General features: G+C 41.4%; 1 protein-coding gene across 1 annotated transcript in view; it reads left to right on the top strand.

The window, feature by feature from the left end:
• Positions 1-276: 276 nt before the first annotated feature.
• her6 (hairy-related 6) overlaps positions 277-27,619 on the top strand; it is a 78,099-nt gene continuing 50,756 nt past the window's right edge. The window contains exons 1-2 of the mRNA XM_061825155.1: positions 277-398; positions 481-562. Of these exons, the coding sequence (XP_061681139.1) occupies positions 536-562 (27 nt within the window). The 5' untranslated portion in view covers positions 277-398; positions 481-535. The remainder of the gene's footprint in view (positions 399-480; positions 563-27,619) is intronic.

Genomic DNA, 27,619 nt, shown 5'->3' with positions numbered 1-27,619 from the left:
ACTGAATTTTGTTTTCGTTTTTTTTTTTTTCCATTAGGAAGGCTGTTGGACGTAACCATGAATAATTTACTTCTGCAGATATTTACAAAAACGTACAATAAAAATGAGCAGAGATGTATGAACTTGATTGCCATCATACGAAACTGTTCAAATAAATTGAAGAGCTCTCCTGCGTCAGTGCATGAACTGAAAAATAAATACAAATAGTAAATTGGAACAGATGCTGATTTAGTCTCCATCACAACCCTCATATTGAGTTGCTCAATAGGTGCAGTTGTTATATCCGCCGCTAGAGGTCGGTGTTGTTTGTTAATGCTCAGCGCGAGGCAGTGAGAAGACAAGAGAAGCAGACGCAACAATGGAGGAAAGCCAGTTCACGCATGTTTGGACTTCTTCAGGTGACAATTTTCATCACGCACGTTGTCATTCTTGTACTCATGCATGTGTACTGACAAAGGTTATTGGTTTTCCTTCATATAGATGTTCCATATTGTGACGCACATTCACAACACATCAGAGGGATGACGTAACTCTCATGTCCCCCACCTGGTTAGCTGGTCAGGTAAATAGTTAATTTTCTAGCCTTAGGTGGTTACACTTTAGCTTAACTTCAACTTCGGAGAAATTGACGAGTTTCTTTTCTTCACCGCACTGCAATAGTGGATGGAATATTCGGCATTTTACAATAAGTTCCATAGTGTCATTAGCCACTTTATGTCATTGTTCCTAGTGCTTTATTTCTCCCGAGAAATAAGTCCCAAAGCCTTCTGTAGTTATTTTGTTATTTTATAAATATAAAATTATTTGGTAATCATTTCCTCCCACATTCTAAACATGGAGGAAATTGCTAAATATTTTGAAACACAATAGTTCCAAATCTGAGTGCTCTGAGAAATTTTCTACCTTCATTTAATTTGTCCACTATAGTTATTATTTAGTACGAATAATGTCCTTTTGTTCTTACAGCTAAATTATCAGTGTGACAGGCAGAAAAATTAAATGCTCTTTCTCTAGACTTGTCATTAATTAGTACAAACAGCAGGTATGTCGTACTCAAATACAAATTTTAAATGGCCACAATACATTTTTCAGAAAATCTAAGGTCCATTTATTGAGGTCATTCAGGCCACCTGCTCATCCTGTAATATACACAAAGTATTTTATTTAAACAACATGCATTCTAACAATCACCAAAGGGAAAAAAAAAAGTCATGGGCATCAAATCAATTGAAATGAATAGTTTAATAAGCATGACCTCTATCATAACTGCAAAACCTATGTATCAGAAGGTGTTCAATGACTTTTATTTTTAAACATATATGCAAAGAGGTTCATCAAAGAAAGAAATGGAAATACATTTCTGTATTCCATCCTCTGCATTCCAGAGAATCTAGTAAGTCCAGTGCCGTGATGCTGAAACGTCATATTGCACTTGAGGTTTGGATTCAGTTACAATATAAAGCTCCAAATGACGTTGCGACTGCTCGAAAACGAACAAATGTAGAGAACAAAAGGTATTTTACTAAGCTGATCAAAGAGGTGTTGTGTGTTAGTTATTGTAGAGCAGGGGTGCTCAATGCGTCGATCGCGAAGGCGTGCCGAGAAAAAAAAAAAAAAGACATCAGCCGTATTTTTTGTTTTTTTACTTTAGCTCACCGTGCATGTGCAAACAACGACAGTATAGGGAAACGCGCTGTCAGTGAGTTAAGAAAACTTAACAAACATGAGTATGGATGCTCCAGAAAAGAAGATTAAAAAAAATCATCACACACAAAGATACATATACACATAAAGAATCCTCAATCTACTTTAAAATAAATATGTTTAGCATTTTTGTAGTGACACACAATAAAAAGTCAACCCCCCCCCCCCACCCGTCGATCGCGAGAGGCTGGATGCTAGAGAAGTAGATCTTGGGGGAAAAAAGTCTGGGCAGCCCTGTTGTAGAGAATATATTGGAATAAAAATCCTCTTTATATGCAAAGTAGTGTATGTCAAAAGACACTGTGGATGACTGATTAGCACATCTGCCTCTGTCTCCTTTTGAGACATTAAAAACAAAAACATATTACAGAGATTCAGTTTACCTTAAGCATTTTAATGGTGTTGGAAAGTTAAAGCGCTTGGAAAGTCTGATGGTTTTAATTTTCATTCATCGATAGCACCTACAGTACCTGAGGGAAGGAGCTGGAAGAGGCAGTGACCAGGATGTGAAGTGTCCAAGAGGATTTTGCATGCTCTCGTCTTAGTTCTGGTTGCGTAGAAGTCCTCAAGGGTTGTTGGCATACTGACAATTTTTCCAGAAGTCCATTTTAGCCATTACAGTTGAAGTTTGTCCTTTTTGATGGAAGCACCAAGCCAGACTGTGATGGATGAACACGGGACTGATTCCGTGACTGCTGTGTAGAACTGCCTCAGCAGTGACTGTACAGGCCATACGTCCGTCCTCAGAAGCTGCTGGAGGTACATCCTCTGCTGGGACTTTTAAAGGATGGTGGGCTCCCACTTCAATTCCTGAAAGACTGTAATTTCCAGGAACTTGAATGTTTCAATGGTAGACACAGAACAGTTGGACAGCATGAAGGGAAGCTGTGGCCATGGATGTCTCCTGCCACGATTATCTCTATCATCTTGAGCATGTTCAGTTCCAGGTTGTGTCGGCTGCATCAAAGCTTTAGCTGTTTTACTTCCTGTTGATACGCAGATTCAGCATCGTCTTTGATTAGGCCAATGACTTATCGTGTGCAAACCTCAGCAGTTCGACAGAATTTGGCGCAGTCATTTCTGTAGCAATAGAAGTGCAGCGACGAGACGACATACCGATGCCGATTGTGCATGTGGATGAAGTGATGTCCCCAGACGTGATTTTTCCATTTATTGGCGGAATTCTGGATGGATAAAAAAAAAAAAAAATCCAGACCAATGCAACTGCGGACTTGTCGCACATTCTCATTAATGGTGCATGTTTTTGAGATGTGGGAGGAAACCAGAGTGCCCAGAGAAAACCCACGCAGGCACGGGGAGAACATGCAACCTCGACACAGGCGAGGCCTGTATTGAACCCGGGTCCTCAGAACTGTGACGCCAATGCTTACCATGTGATCCACCGTGCCGCCTTTCTGCAAGCAATAATTCAGTTTTACACCAAGAAAAACAGACAGGGATATCAATGTGGGTTAAAAAAAATGAAACACAGTTGCAAGCAACCTTTCAAATTTATAGTTCATAGTTGGCTTGCTTGAGTTAGCGATGTATTTTTTTGTTTGTTGACATTTTCATTGTAAGTTTGCAAAAACACAAACTTGTTTTTAAAAATATTCTGATGGGAATGTAAAAGATGTAATCTGAATCTTTATTGAGCCATCTAGCATCAATGGATGACACTGATTTGACCACAGTGCATACGTCTGATGTTGCTCACAGTGGTCAAAGGGGGCGCTCACGGGCTTATTGTGTTTGCTCAGACATGAGGTGAGAGTTCGGAAGCCGTTACTTGTAAAAATGTCTGTATTATTTACTGATAATGAAACATGACAATCATTTTTGTCAAATTCATGCGTTTCAATCATTTACAAAAACAAGAATTAAAACGTTTTTGAATGGATACGATAAACATGCTATGAAAGCACGCTTGCATGCCATGACGCAAATCTGAATTCAATTCACTTTCACTGCTAGTAGTTTACTTAGTTTAATTTGTAATTTTTGTGGGTAAAGATATGCACCTAAATAATGAATGATCATATTGTCTACATTTTGAAAACAGAATAGCATTTATTTATAGATGTACTAGGTGTATTTCATTCACAATACAATTGATAAAACTTGCACGTTTAAAATTGGTGATCATTCTTTGATCATGCTTGCAACCCCCAGACCCTCTGCTATTTTTTTTTTTTTTTTTTTTTCCCCCATTCAGTCAAATCACATACCTCAGCCTCACCTGGTGTGTCAGATGGCAGATGAGGTGCTGAGTTGAGAAGTGTGGAGGAGAGGAGTTCGGGAATGGTTATGTTGAACGCAGAGCTGAAGTCCATGAACTGGATCCTTGTGTATGCCCCTGTTCTGTCAAGCCCCATGTTGACTGCATCATCCCCAGAGACAAAAGTAATAAATGTTGAGGAAGCTAAATTTTAGAGGCACATTTTGCCTCACAATCAATGACTTTGAGGCCTCTTCTACAGGCTGCCTGTGTGTCATTATTAACATAAGAGACAAGTGCCTGTAGTGTATACCCAAGCTGACCGAACCAAGCACACAGAGAAGGAATACCTGTTTGGTGGTTACAAATTGATTGAGGGCCCTATGCCCTGAAGGGCCACAGTGTTTTTTTTCAAACTATTATTTAGGTTTGTGGCGTGTCGTGAGATTTTTTTTCCAATATAAAATATGTGGCTTGGCTCAATAAAGGTCTGGGAAAGACTGCTCTGCAGAAGTTTGAATTGTTTTGGCCATTTTCATACGTTAGCACGCATGCCTCTCCCATTTGCGTTAATTTGCAGATATGAACCCCTTGAAGGTGGTTTAGGGTTACAGCAGGAAGTCTTGTTTGTTTCAGGGATCACATTACCACACCAAGCTCTACCAGACAGGCCTACAGAAGGCCTGCATCACCACCCAAGTGGTGGTGGAATTGGTTGAGGGACGCCTTGGTATGCTAGTCTTTTCCACGTTGTTCATCCTTCTGTGGGAGTGTGTCGACTCAGATGGAACAACCACACCAAACTGGGGTGAAGCTGCGTGGGCCTTCCATTCATATGGAGCCGGACCCCAATGGATTAGGCTAATGGTGGCCCATGAGGGGGTATTATAGTGCTTTCTTCTCTGATGGAAGGTAATGGATTAGGGCTTTTTCATGGCCCATGTAGACTCAGTAGACTTTCTGATGAAGGAAGGAGAGATTCAAGGGCAGGGGGCAGAGTAGAGTGAAGGGGAAGTCCAATCATAGATTGGGACACATTTACGAGGGATTGTCTTGGTGCTGAGGTCTGATTCATATTTGGGTTAATATAGAGCAAGCGTGTGGTGTAAAGGTTTTCATTTCAGCCAAGTGAAGTTATTCATCTATACAAGATGTTGTTGGTAAGGTTTGGGTTCGCCATCCAAATCCCAATATGCTATTTGTGTTTTCAGGAACAAATTACTTCACAGAATTAAATCCTGACTCCTCTTACTTTCCAAATAATGATATGTTCACCAAATGAAAAATTCCATTTTGATATTTGAAAAATGTCGACTCGACTGCCAACAAAGTGGACTGTCACATTTTGGCTTCAGCTTCATCCTCTGGAAAAGTTTTTGTTTGTAGTCTATTTAAAATGTTTTACTTTAAACAGAATCCTTCACGGTAATGTGGCCAAAGAGGTTAGTTTTGTGCCCGTCACTGCAGCAAATAATCACTGACTGGAAACTCCCAGCTAGATATCTAGCTAGCCAGCTAGCTCTCGTCATCTACCACACTGTGTTGGATCAGCTTTCCCCTCGGCCTGTGCAATTGTGGAAAAATATCCATGTCAATTATGTCGATTGCTATTGAAATAACAGTTAATACAAAATACATTGCTTTTTTAAAACTGAACTGTAAATATACTGTATTTTCTGGACAACAACCCACGACTTTGTTTGGGCACCGTAAACCTTGCGATCTGTTTTCTGATGTTTGTTTGTTTGTTTGTTTGTTTATTTATTTATTTTTACACTACAAAAATTTGTTGTAATTTCCATTCCTGACGATGGTCTCGTGTTTGGGCATGCGCAGAGGCTTCAAATGTGTAGAAGAAGAAGAAGGAGACTTTACTTTCAGCAAGCATAGAAAAAGAAGATTCAACCTCAATTGGCCGTAGAAGAAGAATCTACCTTAATTGACTGTAGAAGAGGTGGGCGACCAGAAAAGATGCTGCTTCCCAACACTCACAAACACAAAACACATCTTTTTAATTTAATTCAAAAATCTTTCACAAAAGGTAGCCGCATGCCAAGATCTTCCAGTGGATTTTAAACCTATGCAAGCAATTGTGTGGCTTATCCCAGGATATTACCAAGTGGGTTACAATAGCTAGCTGCGGGGCTTCCAAAAAGCACCGTGACAACTGTCCCTTCGTGCTCCTCTCCCTCTTCTCCCGGTTTTTGCTTTTGTTTACATCAGGTAAATCGTAAATAGACAAGATTGTTTTGTAATGTATTCTGCAAAACATGACTTTACAACTCATATGGCAAACGCGGCGACCCAGTTGGCCAGTTCTAGACCTTACTGGCGGCGCGGTGTATCGCTGCATAATGGCGGCTCTGTGACTAACTAAACACCTGCATAGGTTTGCCAACTATTCAAGGTTTGGCAACAGATCCTACCCCCTCAAAGATTTCTATGTAGCTCTAGGAAGACTCTACCTGCCGGGAGGAATGAAATGATCCTGGAGGAACCTTCCGGACCCTCGTTGAAGTTACCGTGTAATAAATGTATACAGGATGTTAAAAGGAATTACATTCCACGACAAAACTTTATCAGTTAATTTGAAGTACCGTTGTGCTTTGAGATACAACGGACCCAATTTCCTTGTGTTCCTTGCTAAGTCGCGGAGTTCCTTTGTCCACAGTTTCTTAACTTATACCGGCGAGCAAAATCTTGAGATTCTAGTGTCGTATGGTGGCGGTGAGTTCAATTAATTTCATAAACGGCAGCATTTTGGAACTTGGTGAACTATTCTTTAAAAAGGAGGCTTCAAGCTGTTTAATACCACTCCCAGTTGAACATTACTCTAGAACTAAACATAAAACAAAGAATATTATGTTATTTAAAACAACCATGTAACTTTGTCTTAAAGTTCTCTAGCTTAATGCTGTCATAATGGGAAATTTCATAGTTGGGTTAATGACTCGCTTTGGTGCTGCAGTGTTATCACCTTTTCAGCAATGGCTGTTTAAAAGAATGCTGTTTGAAAAAGAAGTCATATGATGTCCTAGAGGAGAAACAATGTCTTAGACAGGTGACCCAATAAATCACATACATACTTTCAATAAAAAAAAAAAATCGACTGACTTAATAGCTTCTGTAGATTTAGTAGCACTAAATCCCCATGCATGAAGAGAGATCAGATTCCAGTGAGCTCTGGTGATTGCTCTGTCCCCCAGGAAAAGCTAGTATTTTTTTTTTCAGCTGAAATGTGTAAACCAGATTTGCTCTTTTTATTGGGTGTCTATTTTGAAATTTGGCACACTTGACCTCCTTCACTCTCCTCTTGATTTTTACTGCCTGCTGTGATTTATTTCTGGAGAGTTGCTTGAGTGTGCCTCGTGTTGACTTTCCCACCTGGACTAAACAGTTCATTAAGGTGATTAAGGGTTTACACAAGGTCTTGGAACACCCCAAGGATGACAAGAAAGAAGACCTGAAGTGAAGCTTGTCAATCCACAGTTGGAGGGAGCTAGGGAGGAACAAATCAACCATTCCTGGCGTTGCGGCAGTTTTTACTGCTGTTACTGCTAGGCTGTTTTTACATCCAAAGGCACTAAATGTGAAAAATGACATTTACGTTTAGGGATGGAAAATGATACTCCGAGGAGGTCAAGTTACGTTGTGTTTATGTGAAACGCCAATGTTTTTCCTATCCGGAGCTGGAGGAAGAGTGGGCGGCCAAGTTGAGAGAAAAGAGTGAGACGTGACTGACATGTGGCGGGAAGGCACCAATCCATCTCTTGTCGAATTTGTCACTTCACCACGCTCCGTGTGTCACGGCCTGGCACTCTCCTGCCGTCGGGCGTGGGTGGCATCCTGACACACGCTTCAATGTGTGTGTCACGTCCGTCTGGGCTGAAAGAGCTCCCGAACACGCACCCACATAATGACACTGACACGGAGCCATCAGGCTCATCACTGAGCCCAGACGGAGTCCCTGGCAAGCACAGCACATCTCATCTCTGCTTCACAACGCTTTTGCACCATCTCGCAGTTGTCCTGTTGCATACTCTAACTCTATCATTTATCAGGAGCACGAGCATAGCCACTAACTGGCAGCGTGGACCAGAATGAACACATTTTATGTAATTCCGATTAAAACAAAAAAAAAGAGAGGATTCTCAGGGGTGCATCGACTCATGGAGATTTGAAACAGAACTCTGTTGCTATTCCCAAACAGGGGCCACTGGAAAACCTGATTATAATCTACTACACAGAGATTCCTCCAAATTCCTTTATCAGAGGTCTGACTACGGATAATCCACATTTTCTCATTACACTGAAATTAGCAACACTGGATAACTATACAATAGCGTGTACGGTCACACCAATGAGCGACACCGCCACTGTTGCCGACCTTATGCTTCGTGCTCTTTCTGTAATGCCACAAGATTCTGCCAAAACACCGTCTAAGTAGGAATGTAGTACAGTATAATGTATGGTGTCAAGGAAATGTCTTGAACTGATGCATCTCAGTGAGTCAAGCTTTTTCTATGTATGAGAGGAGCAAAATTTAGCCTGGCTTGTCGTAGAAAACACAAGGGTAAGGTCAAATGTTTGAAACTAACTCTTTTAGGAGCATATTTTGTGCTAGAGCTATCTATGGTTTCAACTATTAATACAGGACAAATAGTGGGGGATTACTTTGACCCCTTTAAAGGGTCCCAAGGACTCCTGGGGGTAAATTCAATATATTTATATGAGAGCATGCATGTGTGTTGTAAATGTATGCTTTGATAAAAGATGGTCCTTGAATATTTTTTGAAAATCGCCCAGCAAGCAGGATCAAAGTTTTTAAATGGTAGTTTCATACAGGCCTGTCCTGGCATTGCAGAATTTCCTGACACAAGCAACATCAATGAGGAACTTAATTGGGTCGACTTTTAAAAAGTGGGGCTAAATCTGACTGAATTCATGTTTCAGGTGGAGATTTCCTTCCCAACTCTGTCAGAGCTCTTTCCTTGTTCTGTCTCAAAATCTTTTTTCCCCCCGGGGCATCTGTTGATTTCAAATGCATCTTTGCATGCAATAAATCAAACTCTTGTCATCTGACAGACAGAACATTAGCTGCGGCTGTTCCTGCTGATCAGATTTAGCAGAGATTCTGTGAATTTATCTGCAAATTTGGAGTGATCATCCATATTCACAGAGGAAGGCTGCGTGTGTTCACATGGCAGATGCTTCTCCATTTGAAGACACATTACATATTCATTACAGTGCATTCCTGCAGGTGTGTTTGTAGGCAGCAATCTGCCTGTGATTGACCAACTCTGCATTAAGAGTCAGGGGAGGAGGGAGGCCCGGTCTTTAGTGACAATAGCCCCCCTCTGGACCTTCTCTGTGAGTGTTACGGGGAGGAATTTAAAGGGCATGCACACCCTGGCAAGACCCCCCCCCCCCCCAAAAGACGCCCCCCTCATTCTGGGGATGACTACCTGCCCAGGAGCTGCCTCTCAGCCCATCTGTCTCCTCTTCAGGCTAAAGGAGACTCCCTCCCTCCCTCCCTCTCTCCCCTCTCCACTGTGGTCCTGGAAATGTTGCAGGCCCGAACACAGACACACGCCACGAGCTGATTGCTGACGCAGCTCTGCATTAGGCTGAGAGTGCAAGCGGAGCAAGGCAGGGTGTGTGTGTGTGGGTGTGGGTGTGTGAGAGTATGTTGCTGTGTGTAGGAGGTTGGTAGGATGCTCCTTATTGTATTTGTTGCATCTGCTAGTGTGTGCGGGAGGCAGTCGGTGGTGATTGAGCAGTCATTAAGAGTGATGGATGTGTGTGTGTGTGTAATCAGAAGTGTAGGAGGTGGAGGATGTGTTTGTTTGTGTGCATGTGCGTGCGTGCGTGTGTGTGTGTAGGAGCAATTCAGTCGGCGGCTGAGAGCTTTGGTGTACATGACTGGACTGGTTAATATAGAATTTTTCTATACTGTACATTGTTTAAAAATCATCATTGACACTATACGTTCACATCTACTTAAACATACGCTAATTTTACCCATTTGACACTGTAAATTTATAAATTATACCATTGGCTCTAGTAATTATCCCAATGGAGTACTGTATTTAAGTGGAGATGGTTCCTTTATTTTTGTGTATTTCTAGAAAAACAGTATAGATATTGATTTACAAATGTGAATTTTTCACCAATTTTTAGTTCTCAGTAAAGATTTGTGTCCAAAAGATAAGGTATTTGATTCATGCAACGTCTGTATCTGAGGTTGTATGCGAGAGATATTTTGATCTAAGATGATCCGAACATAAATATTTAATGCTAAATTGTTTGTTTGTTCTTCCAACATGGCCTCATTTCTTGCTGTAAGGTCGTAGGTTATTCCCATAAGTGGCTCTCTAGGAACAGCCACATTGTGACCTTCATCCCATCGTGCTCGGCCCATTAGTCCAATTTAATCAGCTGTCAAACCCCAAACGCACTAAATCTAAACCATTTGGAGAGCTGTGGGTTTAAAGAAGACCTGATGGATTCCTCTCTCCCTCCTGCTTTTAAACCTTAGTCTTTGCACAGAAATCTGCAGAATAACCCTGAAAGCGGGAAGCTAAATTTCATCCCCTCCTCTCCCTAAGTGGGAGGATGACTGTAGATGTGAACATTTTGTGGCAAGCAGGCATGCCGCACGCGCACACACACGAGGCCTACAGGCGTGGGAAAGACCCGACAGATTATAAGAAGCATTTGGTCCGCTTCTAACCTCTGCAGGCTTTGGCGCCGGGTTGGTTGTTCCCCCCACCTACTTGTTTTCCTTCATTCTCCCCGTGCGAGTGGAGGATTCAGGGGAGAGGAGGTTAGCCAGGGAGAGGCCCACAGCTGCAGCCATGAGGTCCTAGTTTGTTTATTTGGCCAAGCCAAATCAAAATAAGCTCCAGCTAAGCGTTGCTCCTGAGGACTCGGGCCACTTCAGCATTTTTCACTCCAGTGACAGGGAAAAGGTTCTGATTGTGGATGCTGCATATCAAAGTTCACAAAGTGTAACAGCTGCCTCATGTGTGGAGGAGGAAGTGAAGTGCAGATGTGGACGGGACGAATGGTTCATAGTCCCACACCTACACTCGTCGTGCAGTTCTTCACTAGTGCTCAGTGATCATTGAAAGAGTTCCTTTGTTTAACGTGACAATGTTGGCCTACCAAATGCAAATGCCATTGGAAGGAAGATCCAGAAACATGTTTCCATTTTAATAATAAACAAAAATACTACAGATTATCCAATTTTAATACTTGATGGCACGGAGCAGAATGGCGCTGTCGCAAAAATGTTCTGGGACTCTTTCAAACAAACATTTTTTCCGACAAAATAATGCAAAAGGAAAGTGCTGTCTTAGTGTAGAACTTTGGTCAACATGAACCTGTACAGGCAATGTTTTAAATCACTGGTTCTAACACATTTTCCTGCATTTACCAACCCGAGTACCACCATTGACTTAACTACACTACAGCAGGGATAAATAATGATTCATTTAAGATGAATTGCACATAAAAGCTCAATAAATACATTTTAAAAAAACTGTTTAAATATTGTGTTCAATGAAATTTGAATGTAAATGCAACTGACCTTTACAGTATGTGGCCAGTGACACTGTCATGTACCAGGAAAGAGAGTGCCTGCAGACTGTTCAACGAGTGATACTCGTACCACACTTTCAGAATAACTGTTTTCAGTGATATTTTTCTTATAAGCAAAAAGACTGCATTCATGCATCCATTTTCCGTACCGCTTATCCTGACATGGGTTGTGGGTGTGTTGCCACTTGTCTCAGATGACTCTACACTCGGAACTTTGCGAGCCAATTGCAGGGGCCATTTTAGACAAACAATCATTAACACATATAATGCTGTGAAAAAGTATTTGCCCCCTTTCTGATTTTTCTTTCATATCGCAGTCACGTTTGACATCATCAAACCAAATTTTAAATGTCACTCAAAGTCAACCCAAGGAAATGTAAGAGGCAGTTTTCAAATGACAATTCAATTCATCAAGGCACAACACAAATCCAAACCTTTCTGACCCTCTGAAAAAGTAATTGCACCCCATAACCTAATCAAGGGTTGTGCCGCCCTTGGCAGCAATAACTGAAATCAAGCGTTTGCAATAATTGGCGATGAGTTTTTCACATCTCTCTGAAGGAATTCTGTCATGCTCTTCTTTGGAGAATTGTTTGAACTCCGCCATACTGGAGCGTTTTATAGAGTGAACTGCACACCACATTATCTCAAATGAATTTAAGTCCGGACTTTGACTTGGCCACTTTTTTTTTTTTTTCCATTTTCCATTTTTCCATTCAGAAATGGACCCGCTGTTGTGTTTCGGATCATTATCCTGCTGCATGATCCACGAGCAATTTAGTTTGAGGGCACAAATTGATGGCGGGACATTCTCCTCTGGGATTTTCCAGTACACAGCAGAATTCATTCTTATATCAATCACAGCAAGTTGTCCTGGTCCTGAGGCAGCAAAGCAGCCCCGGACCATCACACTGCCACCACCATGCTTTACTGTTGGCTAAATGTTCTTTTCATTAAATGCTGTGCCATAAGCAGTGGCATCCATGAAAAAGATGTTGTTTGGATTGCAGAATTCATAGGTTTCTTCAAAACCTGTATGTACCTTTCAGCATTAATGGTGCCTTCACAGATGTGTAAGTAAGTGCCATGTCATTGGCACTAACAGAGCCCCACACCATCACAGATGCTGACTTTTGAACTTTGCGTCCATAACATTCCGGATGGTTCTTTTCCTCTGGCCCGGTGGACACGACATTCAGAATTTTCAAAACCAATTTGAAATGTGGAATCGTCAGATCGTAGAATACTTTTCCACTTTGAATTAGTCCATCTTAGATGAGCTCGGGCCCAGAGAAGCCGACGAAATTTCGATAAATAGCTTTTGCTTTACATAGTAGAGTTTTAAGTTGCACCGCCAAATTACATTTAATGACATTGGTTTTCTGATCTGTTCCTGAGCCCATGTGGTGATATCCTTTACACACTATTTGTTTTTGATGCAATGCTACATAAGAGATCGAAGATCACAGGCATTCAGTGTTGGTTTGTTACCCTTTCTGTTTACATGCAGTGATTTCTCCAGATTCTCTCAACTTTTTGATGATATTATGGACTGTCGATGATGAAATTCCCAAATTCCTTCAACAAGTGCAAAAATGTCTACTCAACGAAGAGAATAAGTATAGTTTTCCTACTTTGGATGTTTATTTTTCGTATGACTTCATCCCTAAAGGCACGTCATCGTTTGTGTTTAAAAAAAAAAAAAAAAAAGGCAAAAAGCAAGACAGTGAGAATCAATCATGAATTTCATCATTTGAGGAGTTTGATACTTACCGAGTTGAAGTCCTACAAGACGTGCTGCATGGTTTAGTGCAAATTTAGATTCACATTTTTTCAGAAAAGGTTTGAGTTTAATTTCTACAACCTCTGGGGTATTTACAGACCTTTGTCTCATGATGTTAATGAGAGGTGTAGCCTCTCATTGAGATTTCTAGGGTTGGTGAGCCTCGAGGCCTATTTGGAAGGCCCATAAAATAGAATAACAACCAAGTCTTTGAGTTACCCACCTGCCCTACTATCGCTCTGGCGATCTATATTGGGGGACCAAGGGTCCTTTTGAAATGCAGAATAACAATATCCCCTTCCAGCTGTAGTGATTACACCACTGCTGTTTCCCCAATTTAAAAGGTCACCAGACTCAAAGGCTAACAGGTGTGCCCGAGGCCTTCATCAGCTGCGTGATTGACAGCTGCCCGCCCATGGTCTGTCAAGCCGCCTTGCCCTGGCGACTTCTTCTCTGCTCGTCTGTTGCAGCTGTAAAGTTGACAGCTGGCTAGTTCTTCTGCTTAGCACATATTAGTATTAGTATGTTATTTGCCGCAAACATCCTAGCCCCTCCTACCGTGCTGAGAAAATCAGGAGTTTGCTTTTTCTTTTTATTGCCTATACTCATGCACATATTTGTGGTCGAGGTGATACCTGTAATACCTTCTTCTCTGGAGCCCTGTAAGAGTTAATGCTCTCCACTTTGGTTCCTTTCTAGTCTTCACCCCTCCTTCCGTCAGTCAATCAGCACCTTAGGTAAAAGTCATCCAAGTGTTTGGCGTCTCACGGCTCTGAATATGCAACCCACAGGAGAGGACATGTGTCAGTGGCTTCCACAGACAAAGCAGGTGCTGTTGCTGGGGTTAAAGGAGGGGCAGTTGTCCATCACGCCGACTCCACCCAAACATTCACCACCACCACATACGAACCTCATGTCAACTTCTGGCTGATTGATGGCTTCAGTTAGTGGTGCAGAGTCAACTCTTGTGCTGTTGAATCCTGTTGGCGCTGTTAGTTTGTAATGTCAGTACAAGTAAGAGATGCAGGCGTACTCTGTCTGCTGGCTAAATGCTGGATTTTCTAAGGCACCTCCAGAGGACTCTTGATTCTTAAGCATTACCACGGACCCCCACTCTGAAATAAACATGCAAATATTTGCACTCTGCTCCATGAAATGCCACAATGTTATTTGCTGGCCTCTGCCTCCCCCAATGCAGTCCCTCCTGACTTGTCATTCTGAAGTCTGACAGCAAGTGGGTGACTTTAGACAGGTCACACTGATCTCTGGGCAGGAAAGGAGTCGACTTAACAATAGAGAACATGTGGCTGTTAGAGGACAAGCCTCAACTCGTCCATCCATAACAACCACTCAATGCTCCCTCTCAACACACACATGCACGCACACACACCCTTTGGTGCATCCCTCACTTTTTTTTTTGTTTTGACTTTTATAATTGTGTGATGTCCTTCACATGCTTTTGATAGTTGACTTCAGGCTAGTCCTACTGTTCAATGTTGTCCATGAGAAGTAGTTGTTAAGAGAGACCCATTAATTGAAGGTCTCCTTTTAAAGGTGAATACTATACTTTAACCTCAGACTGACACAGGGACTTTGTGGAGAGAATGCGCCACCTTCATTCAGTTCACTCTACCACTAATCTCCAGCAAATTCAAATGCTTCAGGATATTTTATTACATAATTTATAACTGCTGCCTGCAGTTAGTAAGAATAGTTGCAAAAAAACGGTGCCATTCCAATAACGGATGTGGTATAAGCTATTATGCCCATATTCGTATCACATTCTTGACCAGTATCAGTAGCAAAGCACATTCGATGAGTGGACATTTAGTGTGAGTTTGGGGTAAATGTTTTGTAACATCCTCTGTTTCTTTCAAGATGTCACTGTTATTTGATGACATGCCTTCTTGCGTCACTCACAAATCATGACACGATGTGCTGAGGTGGTGGTGAGCGTGTGTGAAAACAACAGTAAGTGTTTGAGCACATAGTAGGAGGCAGTGATAGTGCCCTTCACAGTGATGAATGTAATTCTTCAGCCGATACAAATGTCTGTTGAAAACAAGTTTGTATGTGGGCACACATATAATGACGTTATACATAAAACATATTACTGTCTTTATGCATTTAAAAACTTAATTTTTGGTGACTTCCCTGTCCAGTTTGTGCATCTCCAGGCTAGGGGGGAAAAATGTGTGAGGGAAAGTGCTTGCGGTGCTGATTGACTTGTTAGCACATTTGCTTCACAGTCCTGAGGACCGTGGTCAAATCCTTGCCTCACCTATGTGGAGTTTGCATGTTCTTCCGTGGCTGCGTGTGCGTGTCACATCCGAAAAATATTTGAGGTAGTTTGATTGATTGATTATCATAGGTGTCAATGTGACCACAGCACACCCGTGACCCTAGTGAGGATAAGCAGTGCAGGAAAAGGATGGGTTAATGGAAATTCCTTACTAATTTCTGACTCTTGACCTCTGAGGCATCGAGGCTCTCACTCATTAAGCCACTGTTCCCTGCACTTCTCCATCTCCGACCCCATGATGAGTAGAACACATTAAGTGGTCATTGTCTGAGACTGTCCTGAATTTAGAGACCAGGGTCATTAAATGAGAAAAAAAAAATCAATATTTTTTGTCGCTTGGTCACTATCTCTACAACCAGAATGGCCCATGTAATCCTGGAGGTTTCTATGATGATCTAGTGATACTAATTCACAACTTGTCCTTCCTCAAGAACGACCAAGTGTGAATTCATAATTGATTCCATTTTTTTAAAATTTTGATTGCTTTTATAAGAATATCAGACTACTTGTGTAGGTGTATTAAAGGAGCTATTGTGTGCATGTTTGTACACTTAGAGTTAATCCTGTCTGTTAGCTGACAAATGTCCAGCAGGGAAGTCTAGTATTTCAAGCTTGCCTGTGAGATAACAGTTTGGAATTTGTGTATCTCATAAGTTCCTCTCCTGTTCTTAATGATAGACTGGACCCCTGATCATCATCGATGTGGGCAGATGGTAAGCATCAAGCTGCTATTTCCTATAGGCACATAGGGATAACTAGTGACATCATCTGCCTTTTCTCTTCCATGGACAAACATAGCTGCTGTTTTTTACTGGAAATAATTTAAAAAAAAAAAAAGGAAACATCACCTGAACTCCCTGGCCCTAGTTTGTGTCTATCGGGGCTTTGAAACATGCCACGTTGGGTCAGCCCCTCTGCATCTTTCATGTGACCTGGAGGTCCACACTGAATAGCTCCCCTCTCCGTGGTGCCTCCATCGGGAGAAAAAAAACGATTTCTCATTACAACAGGCTCTCTTGTTGTTGGTCTGTGTGAAGGCATTCCTACCTGTGACTTGAGCTGTGAAACGGGTGGTGGGATGTGTGAAATATCAGAGAAGGCTCACAGGTGTAGATGGAATATTTCCTGTAGCTGTGCTGGATAGATAGGCCCATCTAATCTGAGACATATGTGTTACATCCTGTCTGGCTCCATTGAGGTGCATGCAAAGGGATGTCTATTTAAAGTCAACTGAAATGTTTTATATTGGGTTTATTTATAAAGTAAGTTAGTCCTAGTGTATTATTTTGTCATAGATTTGATTTTTGACTTAAAATACATTGTGTGAAACCACAACAGAACTAGAATAGTCTCCATGTATGAAAGTGTGTTTGGGGGATTTCCAGTTTTCACGCATAACTTACCATTAATGTTATTATTCTATAAATGTTTAGTACGAGGTGGCACATGTTTCTCCCAGTTCTGAGGTTGGTGGTTTGAATCTGAGCTCCAGCCTTCCTGTGTGAAGATTTCATGTTCTTTCCACCTACTTGGGCTTCTTCCCACATTCCTAAAATGCGTGTTAGGCTAATTTAAGAGTCAAAATGTTCCTTTTTTGTTAATTTGGAGGTGGATAGTTTATGTGGCTAGTTATGCAATTGGCTGGTGACGAGTCAGTTGACTGGTTGTTGCCCAAAGTCAGCTGGAATAGGCTGCAGCACATACGTGACCCTCATAAGAATAAGCGGTGTAGAAATCTAATTTTATATAATTATTTTGTGTGTGTGTGCATGCATATAGTATACAAAAATATACAATTCCAGTTTTCAGAAAAGGTTAAGAGTGATGATGCATGAAAATAAGGATGAATGAAATTGTCAGGTGTGTATTTGCATTCAAGTCCAGAAATGTTGTTTTACCTTTTATGTACTGGGTTACCATTGAAAGTGCCCACCTCCAGAATCATAACGGTACCTCCCATCTGTTTTTAATCTACATGAACAAGTAGCGTGGTGACTAACCAACCAAATATTTGATAAATTAATAGATAGATAAAAACTGGGAGTCACTGATGGTGTAGTGGTACACACGCCTGCCTTTGGTGCGGGCAGCGTGGGATCAATTAGCTCAGTGATGGTGTCGATATCTGCCCTGTGACTGACTGGAAACCAGTTCAGGGTGTAGTCTACCTTTTGTCCAAAGCTAGCTAGGATAGGCTCCAGCTTTCCTGCAACCCTAGTGAGGATAAGCAGCTTGGATAATGAAATGACATAAATAAAAACACACGCTATTCTGATTTTGTTTCACTCATCAATTGTCATGGTCCTGCCGGTCCAGCCCTGGCTGTGCGGGTTCCCGCACAGGCTTACTGATTAGGAGGCGCACACTTGCGCCTCATGCTGGCTGATTGACTCCGGTAGATATAGGACCCAGGGGACGACTGGTCTTCGCCAGATCGTTGCAACTCATGCCCCGTTCCTGAACTCCCATATCTCTGATCGTGAACCCGTGTGCACCGACCTCCGCCTGTTCTCTGTCCGACCCCGTAAGCCTGACTCTTTTGACACTCCTGCCATCTTTGATCGATCTCCCGTGTACCGACTCCTGCCTGCCCGCGGACCTGCTCTCTACGCCCGACGACCTGACTGCCTGCCTGATCCCCAACCTTGGAACAATAAACATTTTTCCCGAATTACCTCTGCGTCTCCCCAGTCCTGCATTTGGATCCTCCCTCCGTATCGATGGGTCGTGACATCAATGGTTATTCTAGCATTGCTGAAAAAAGTAATCTGTGAATTTAAGACTCTTGTAAAGCATTGGAAATGAAATTAAATTAAATTGGGAAATGTTATGATTTCGATGCATCTTGGGAAAGGAGTGAAACATTCATTAGATGATTGTTTTTAGTCCACAATATTTTTACAAAGTATATGATTTTTTTTCATGCAGTCCTGCTCACACAAATGTAGACACTCTCATACATCAGAAGCATGAACTTTTTGAAGCTTTTTAACTGGCCAGACAACAATGTAATGGCAAGGGGTTCAAACTAGATTGTGACGTTTCTGGCAGTGGGGCAGGGTGCAGGTACTGCTGAAAGGGAAATTTGCATCATAGAAGGAATCGTGAAATCCTCTAAAACATTCTGGTGGACTGTTCCGCTGACGATGGATTTAAGAAGGCAAAGTTTACCAACAACTGCACTGGACATTGCACTGCAAATCATGACTTGACTATGGATACGTGTTTCACACTGGACCTCAACCACCTTGAGTTTTGTTCTTCATCCATCTTCCCCTAACTATTGGACCTTAAGTCCTGAATGAAAGGCACTCAATAAACATCAATTATCATACTAAGAAACCACAGTGGGAGCTTGAAAACTCCTCTGTGACACAGTAAAACTGTTCCAGGATAAAAGGGATACAGATCCTCAATTCTGATTGACCTCACAGCCGAACAGGACGAAATAAATACATGAAAGAAAGAAAGGAAGAAATAATGTAAACAAAGGTATGCCCCTCTATTCAAGTTCACTTTAATTGACTCTCCAGTGGTACATGATTGACTGTTGCACCTGAGCAGATGTGCCAGATCTTGTGGGAAAAAAACCCCAAAATATATAGTGCCTTTGATTTAAATCCAATATTAGAGCTTACACCGCTACCCTGGCTGACACCCGTGAGCTTACCACGGAAGTGGAGCGGTGTGAAGAACACATTAGAGTTCCTTAGAGTCTTACTTGATAATACCAGGCGGACTATCTGGGATTCATCCATATATCCCTATAACGGCAACCAGAATAGCCAGGCTTTGATGGCTTGTAATTAATTACCAATTTACAGAGTCTATAACTTTTTATTCAACTCTGGTGTAAGCTGTATACTGCGATCCACTGTCAGTTGAGTGGATAATCAACTAGTTTTTTAGGTAAGCGGAAAATGGTGCATGGCCAATTAGGGAAAATAACTACAAGATAGAGGGGCCAGGTTGGCTAATAAATCCTCAAATAAAATCCATGTAATTAAGACTTTCACATTCAGTGCTCTTAATTAGTCATTTCTCTTTGCTGTGAAGTGTTCCTGTGACTATAGTTCAATTATGTAAAGGATAGTGATTCTTTACTTGGTTAGGGAACTGGTCCACTGTGGCAAGAAGACTGATTACCAGTGGCTCAGCAAGGGCTTTTCAAAGCCACATGCACAGCTTGTGCAGAACGTTGGTCTCCCAAGGAGAGGTTAAGGAGAGGAGTCAGTGGCTCCCCGGGAGCTACAGACTTGGTCTTTGCCACCACGCCATCCATTCTGTGCCCTAATCGAGTTATCATATCAACAAATCTCCCATCAGGGGCACCACAGCTGACAGTTTGAAAAAGACATCCACAGGGGACAACAAATTTTCAACAGCAGGGCATGGATAAGTGGAGAGCTGAGGCACCTGTAAAGGTCTCCTCTTCTGCCCACTGACAAGGCACTCCCGCTGGGCATCACATTGCTCTCTGGCCCCTGGTCAGCCATGGAGCACAAGACCAGGCAAGCAGGAGCCATAGTTAATGCTCTTCACAATAGGCAAAGGACACAATAGAAGCACTATATCACCAAGACTGTCAATAAATTTAAAAGCAACCCACAAACAATTAGCTGAAAGGGCAACGTAGTTTCATGGCCATAGGCATCCGCTATGCAGAGGAAGGGAGACAAACAGTCCACCCACACGCCAATGGCAGCTGGTGATTGTGGCAGGAGAATACGATCACAGACTCTCATAGATTACCACATGCCTTCAAAGTGTGTCCTCCCAAAATCAACTACATGCTAGGTAGGCCATTCCTCTGTTCATGACATTGCTTAGGACTTTTTCTTTTTTCAGGAAACATCAGTTCATTGTTTTTCGTCATGTCAATTTTGAAGCTTGTCGTCTTTGTTCCGTGATTTACATCTTTGACAATATTAAGCAGCTGGCTGTAGATAATGAGCTTGCCAAATGTTTACTTTGCATGATTATTCACGAGTGAATCTGTACTCATTGTTTTAGTTTTAATATATTGATTTTGAGCGTTTTAGTTCCTTTACTCTTGGTTAAGTCACATGTCTTTAAATTCATATTGAAGACACTTTATTTTAATCTGGGCCTGTGCCTGAAATCAGCCAATAGCCACCTTTGTTTTGGTATTGAATTAGCTCAGATTCAACTTTTGTAATGAGCAGTGAGACATTTCCTTTACATAGCAATAAAACTTTTAAGGTTCTTAAAAGTCCCATTGGACCGGAATCTCAGGTGATAATCACTTTTCTAAGAGATCACATCTCATTCTTTCACTTTTACCAACAGATGGCATATTTTCAAACACGTTTCTAGATGAAAGAAACTTTAACATAAACTCAGCCAGATTTAAGGGCAGCCTCTTTACATTTTCATCCGGCACCTCCATAAATCATATGTCAGCCCACCACTCCACAGCTTGATCCATTGGCCATGAGCCAAGCCTGTGTCTGAACAAGGCCCTGACCCGTGAACCTTGGTCGGAGCCCTTGGGCCATTTGGGCGAGGCCATCAGAACTGCAACCCCAGCAGCCAGGGCTACCTGCTGCTTCAGTATAATGCAATTGGACACAGCTATCAGAATGATGGAGCACAGGGAATTCTCCACGCTGACCACTTCTATGGCTGCTGACCACTGCCGCTAACATTAGTTCAGCCATTCTACAATGAAAAAAGGCTTGTGAAAAATATTACGGGCTTTTCTGTGTGAATGAAATAGCGTCGAAGATGCAGTAGCTGGTGTTGGCCTTTTTCAGGAGAGGTCGACTTTAAGTTTTTTCAGTTTTGTAATAGATTTACAAGAAAGTGTAAAGGACATCAACATTTACTTTCAAACCTTTGCCATTTATCACTTTATTTACATTTAAATGTAGTTTTTTTTTGCCAGTGGGGTTGGCTTTTCAGTTACACTGCCATGTCAGGTGGGAGATAAGCTAAAACTTCAACATCCTGCTGACATTTCTTCCCTCTGTCTTCACCCATTATGTTAATGACAAAGTTCACACTGGTACCATAATTCCCAACATTAACTCAAAGTAAGAAAAACTCTGCAGGATGCTAACACCATGAAGTCCTGACCTGCTGTTTTCCCATCAAGAGGAAAGGTGTGCCAGTGGTTGACTGCTTGGCTCTGTGTAAACTCAGGGAATGGCTGGATATTGTCACAGGCGCCCTCCTCCACACACCTCCATCTAAAACACACACCTGAGTTACCCCCTCCATAGCGACACTATTGTCATCCTCCATGCCCTGCCGAGTTAAACGCTCACTGCAAACAAATACACTAAACCGACAGGCATCTTAGGCAAATAGCTTGTTTGGGGAGTGGGTTGAGTCTTTTTGGATTATTAGAAAGGCTGTGTGAATTTCAGCTTGGGACATTTGCATAACAGACCCATGTGAGAAAGAACCACCTGAATGGAACTCAATTGAATTGTCAGCGGATATCTGGTTGAGAATGGCATTAATTGTGTCCGCTGTTTAATGTTGATGCAACATAGATAGGTAAAATGTGCTGTATGTAGATGCAGTAGTATACATGGGTGTTGCACTTCTTCCAGTGCATCAGCAATGTGGCAGCCCTCAGATGGGATTAATTATCTGTATAAAACTAAATTAATGTATCTTCTGTTTATACTTCATTGTTTATTGCTTTGTTTTAACGCGGCAGATACATTGGATTTAACATGCAACTCAACTATTCCGTGAAGCTCAACAAGTGACAGTTGTTGTATTTACAAAAACAAATAGCCTATAGAAATATTCCAATATGATTGTCTAATTTGTGGACCTTTAGTTCCGTTCCTTGGTAGTGGCTGTTGCATTCTTTTCTTAGTGTTAAATTTGAAAGTGAATTCATTATTTGTTGGCTTCATTGTGGCTTTGGCTCATCTCATGTTTGTGTTATTAATAAGCCGTTCGATTTCTCCACATAAACTTTAGTTTGGCTGGATTTACACTGCATGATTCAAGTAGCACACTTCTCATTTGTTGACTCGAGTGGCATAATTTGATATGCATCATGTTAGCGAAGAGAGAAAAAAATGTTAAATCAGATAACCTCAGATTGGAAAAAGGCCACTTATATTCATGTGTACAGTATATGCATATACTGTATATATTGGTGGTGTCTCAAGGAAACCTCTTATCAACAAAATTAGAACTTTTCAGCACCCCCCTCCCCTCACCTCCCAAAAAAAAAATGCTATTGTTGAACCAGTTCAACCATTAACATTGCATAGTCACAGACAGCGGACCATTTTCGACACTTTATATTGGTCAATGATTTAAAAAAAAAAAAACCTAACTACATGGGGATTAACTAATAATATTGATTTGTATGTATGTATTTGTATTGACCAGATTTTAATCTGAGAAGTTTTAGCCCAGCACCAGAGAGATATGCAATGCAAAGATCACTGACGTGTACCCCTTATACAAGTGTCTTCTTAAACAAACCCAAACGCATTAAAAAAAAAAAAACTAAACTAAATCTTAAATCTGGCAAAAGCGTAGACAAATATGGTGTGGATCTGCTACATTTGATCTGTGTCAATTTTTAAATAACAGCAGCAGATGGCAGTCAGTGAAGTTATCACATTATTAACTTTTTATGTGTGCTTACCACAAGCTGATGTTGAAGCTTTTATTACCAAAAATCCATATAATTACTGTCACTTTTCATTGTAACCTAGACATTTGCCTAATTGACATAATGATGGTCCCTCATTCTTTCTGGACATATTTTTGTGAATTTGACCTCCATTCCAGTGAGGAATGTTTTCTGTGTTTTTTTTTAAGTTACTGACATTTTTACTACTGTTCTGATTTCTTAATGTTTGTTACTCCAGCCAAATCCACAGATGTGGCTTTACCTTTTGCTTAACACAGCAATTGGCAAGAGCTCCTCGATTCAAAACTGTATGAAATCAGTTTTTTATTGACAATAAGGGCACATTTCTCTCCAAAGGAAAGGGCGTGAAATCTAATCAATTCCTACTGCTTGACCACACTTTGAAATTATCCTTTGTGCTATTGAGAAAAAGGCCGAGAGTTGTCTTCAAAGCATTTTCAATAAGGGCCAGTAGATCCCATTACTCATCTCCAGAGAAGTTTAGTTTGGGGTCCTGACACTATGAAAGGGATTGTGGAAATTCTGCCTCCTAAATCTTCTCGCTGCCCAGTGAGATGAACACAGAGGAGAGGTGGGCGTGATATCGTCCCCGTAATAGGCGAAACTGGACAGACAATCTGATTGCGGCATCTGTCTGCTTTGTCAACATAAGAGAACTTAATAGAGAACGGAGCACCAAACTCTGAACAGGGCCAGATGTGGTCAGAGATGAATGGGTGGAGGTCACAGTTTTCAACTGGCCAGTGGTAAGAATCTATCTGTGCTCCTTACTGGTCAATTGATTGGTTGTGGGCTGTTAGTCACCAAATATTCTTAGGCTTCCTCTATTTTATGGTCAGCCCTCATGCATGTACCACCATATAGAGATGGACGAATGGTAGCTGCGATACACAACTCCTAATTCAGTATGAGACACCTATGCTGAGTTTAGATGACAGATCATTATTTTAAAAGGTTTTGTTTTCTTTTATAAGCAAAAAATAAATCAATCTGTGTCTCTCCAGCATTCAGGCTTGGGTGTTGTAGACAATCATCATATACTGTATGGTAGTCTCTGGGCCATGGGATGAGGCGGCCTGGGAGGATGTCTGCACTCCAGGGATCTAATCCAGTACTTTGGTATTTGCCTTGCACAAAAAAATAACAATGCTGCTTTTCCTGAGCTCCCTTGGGTTCTAGCAGGTGGTTGTGTCAACTAGCAATTAGTGAACTTCATGCTTTAGCCAAACTAAGCCCATAGGAGCATTACCTCTGTTCACATGAACTCAAATGGAAAAATCAGCAGGGATTTTCTTTTTCAGGTTAGTTAACTTTATTGTTTCAATTTAGTTTTTGGGATGCTAATAACAACCAAATCCGGACTTACTCCCAAGGATCTTTTCATACAATGTCAATTAAAAGACTGGCTCACACGTGCGCTGACAAATGGCTTCACCACATGGCCAATCTGCCAGTTGTGAATCCTTAGAGGAGTTCTACACACTTGATATAATAATGATGGAAAGGGAGACTGTTTGACTCCAGTCTTGCTCGTGTTTACATCTACTCATCATTATGCACTCAGTGCTTTGGTCAGTGGCCATCTGTTGGAGAACCTTTGCTGCCTCACCTTTTAATCTCTGTTTTGGAATTGGTCCTCCTCTTATTGGGAGGGTTTGAGGTCCTGGATGAGAGAGAAATTAATTGTATGCTAAGAAGAGCGGAATTAATAGCGTCTACTGAAACCTGTTGCCAATGGTGGCTTAACCCTTGCCGATCCTCCTGATCCTGCTTGTTACAGGAGCTTGGCCATTGTAGACGCTGAGATGATTGTATGGTTTCAGCCTCTTGTCTCTGGTTCTTTTGTTTTGGAGGGGAGCGCAGGGATCTCCGCCTTTGTCTGTGCTCATGTTCCTTTCAGGCTGTATCACAGCTGGCCCCTTTAATTCACTAAAGACTCTGGGTGACCCTACCCCCCAGGAGGTTACTGTAAACACACCCACCCACACACAGAAATACTACAACAAGGAGCGTTTGAGAATTTTGTCATTTAAAAATAACAATAATAAATTAAAAATGGTTGGTATATCATGTGAAACTTTGACTTCAGACTAGGCTGCATGATGATGAGCAAAATCATAATCGTGCTTATTTTAATCAATATATATATTAATCATGGATAGCAACTTAATGGAAGCAAATACTGTTCATGCATAGAAGGCATTAACATTAGGCTGCAAGCATGGAATTTTTACAGACTTTCCATTTGGAAATTTCCATCTTCAATTTAGTGAATTCTTAAGGATGACTGAAAGGACAGCTGAAAAGTGAAAGTCAAGGCCCCTACTACAAAGATTAATAGTGTCTTACTGTGACATGCTCCCTCTCCGGCAATGTTCTTGGACTTCCAACTTTAAAATAAACGCTTCTTATTTTACTATATTGGACATCAATGGTATTTTATGCTTTCATTTTGACGTTGGACCGGAACGCTGCACTGGAACTTAATGAAGCTGTAACCATTAGTTTGCAACCTGGTGACTGGCTGACTAGGTTGCGGGCACTGCTGCAAATGAAACACTTTTAATATGCACTAGTGCCCATCTTTTAAATTGGGGGAAAAAAATGCAGATGATCAGGCTCATTTAGTCACGGTGACCAAAATCGCGATCACGATCAAAATTTGATTAATTGTGCAGCCCCAATTCAGACATGACATTTTTTTTATTTAAATAAAATAATTTTAAAATGTTTATTTTCTATAATGTACCACATGAATCAATCAAACTTTAAACAAAGAAATTGGTGAGGTTTCCAAATGTACGAGGTCGTTCCAGGCAATCCCCTGCATGTGTTGTCTAGCCATCTGCTAACTCTAAATACGCTGACTCATTGAGCGCCACAAATTGAGCTCATATACAGTCAAACAATTACCCTGAACAACTTGGTAATGGTTTTACGGTGTCTAGAATGATGGCCTGCAAAATAAAACTACAGGATCTTCACAAAAAAGTTACGTGGCTGTAAATATGTATTAACCAGAAAATGGGCCTTGTATGGGATCATTTAGGAGAGACAAAGACATGTCTTTGGACAAAGAGCCAAGATGTGGTAAGAAAGAGGGAATTCTACTTAGCTAATGACTTGCTCCATAGAAATGTTAAGGGCTGCGTTTTTAGGAGAAGTGGCAGCCCCACTGGTCAAGCCTGAGAGATTGTAAAGTATGGACTAACCATTGTGGCTATGTTATATGTTATATATTGTGCCTACTCTAACTCATGTGAATGGTTAGCCATTTAGATGAGTTGGCGTGGAAACCCTTGTGTCCACCTTACATAAGGTTAGAGTTGATTCAACACATGAGCTGTGCAATTTTTTTTTCTTTTTGTTAGCGTCAGTGTGAACGCTTTGTGGTGGCAATTTCTAGTGTCGACTGTTTCGTGAAGAACCTAAAGGAAACACAAAATGATGACGAGAAATTGAAAATGTTGTTCAGATTCATACTCAGACACCTTGACTGATCCTAGTGCAGTTTGTTTCCAGTTTCCTGGTCCAAGTGCACATTCAGCCTCAACAGATGAACAGAGCGTAAATAATGTTGTACAGGACGTGACAAATCGTTGGGAGAAGTGCATGAATAAGAACAATATGACAATAAAACCACACCATCTAAAACAAAATCAGTGATTAATTTCAAAAGGACTTCATAATCCTACTTATCTGGTATTTTACTGTAAAAATAATCTAAAGTACTGTAATTATTGCATACTATTGTGGTGTTTGTGGCTTTGTGGACATCAGCCCACCCAACACTGTTCCGCTATTTCTTTGGGTTGTGAAAGGCCTTGGACAGAGCTTAGATTAGTTTAGGTATTTGCATGTTAATGTCTGTCGTTCATTCTGGCTTGGAGAAGAGAAATAGAATCAGTTAAACTCCTACCTTTTTAAAAAGGCTTCAGTGTCCCTTTTCATGGGGGTCTTTTGACTGCTGTAAATGCAACATGAACAGTTTCAGGACACACCTAATCTTGCCTCCCTGCCTTCCACAGATGTCTACGTTTCTTTCCATGTTTGTCGCTGCTCCCTTAATTCCAGGCTTTAATCATCCACTGATTAGAGGTCATACAGACTAAAGCTTCTCCTGAACCCACTTGAGGACGACCCCGTTCGCTCATTCAATCTGCTACATTGGCAGCCACAGCACGATGGGCAGATGTGGGACATGAGCCTGCCCTGCTCCATCCTCCCAAATCAACACGTCGCTTTCTTCCCCTCTGCGTCTGACAATAAGAGGCTGAGCTCTTGTGTTTAAGATTTGTTTAGATGGTGAGGAAAAAACTGTCCTACATAGAGTGAGGTTGGAACATGGGAAAGGAG

Source organism: Syngnathoides biaculeatus, chromosome 7, assembly GCF_019802595.1.
Source record: "Syngnathoides biaculeatus isolate LvHL_M chromosome 7, ASM1980259v1, whole genome shotgun sequence".
Taxonomy (NCBI): domain Eukaryota; kingdom Metazoa; phylum Chordata; class Actinopteri; order Syngnathiformes; family Syngnathidae; genus Syngnathoides; species Syngnathoides biaculeatus.
The sequence above is the reverse complement of the archived record's forward strand: the minus strand, read 5'-3'. Positions and strand labels throughout refer to the sequence as shown.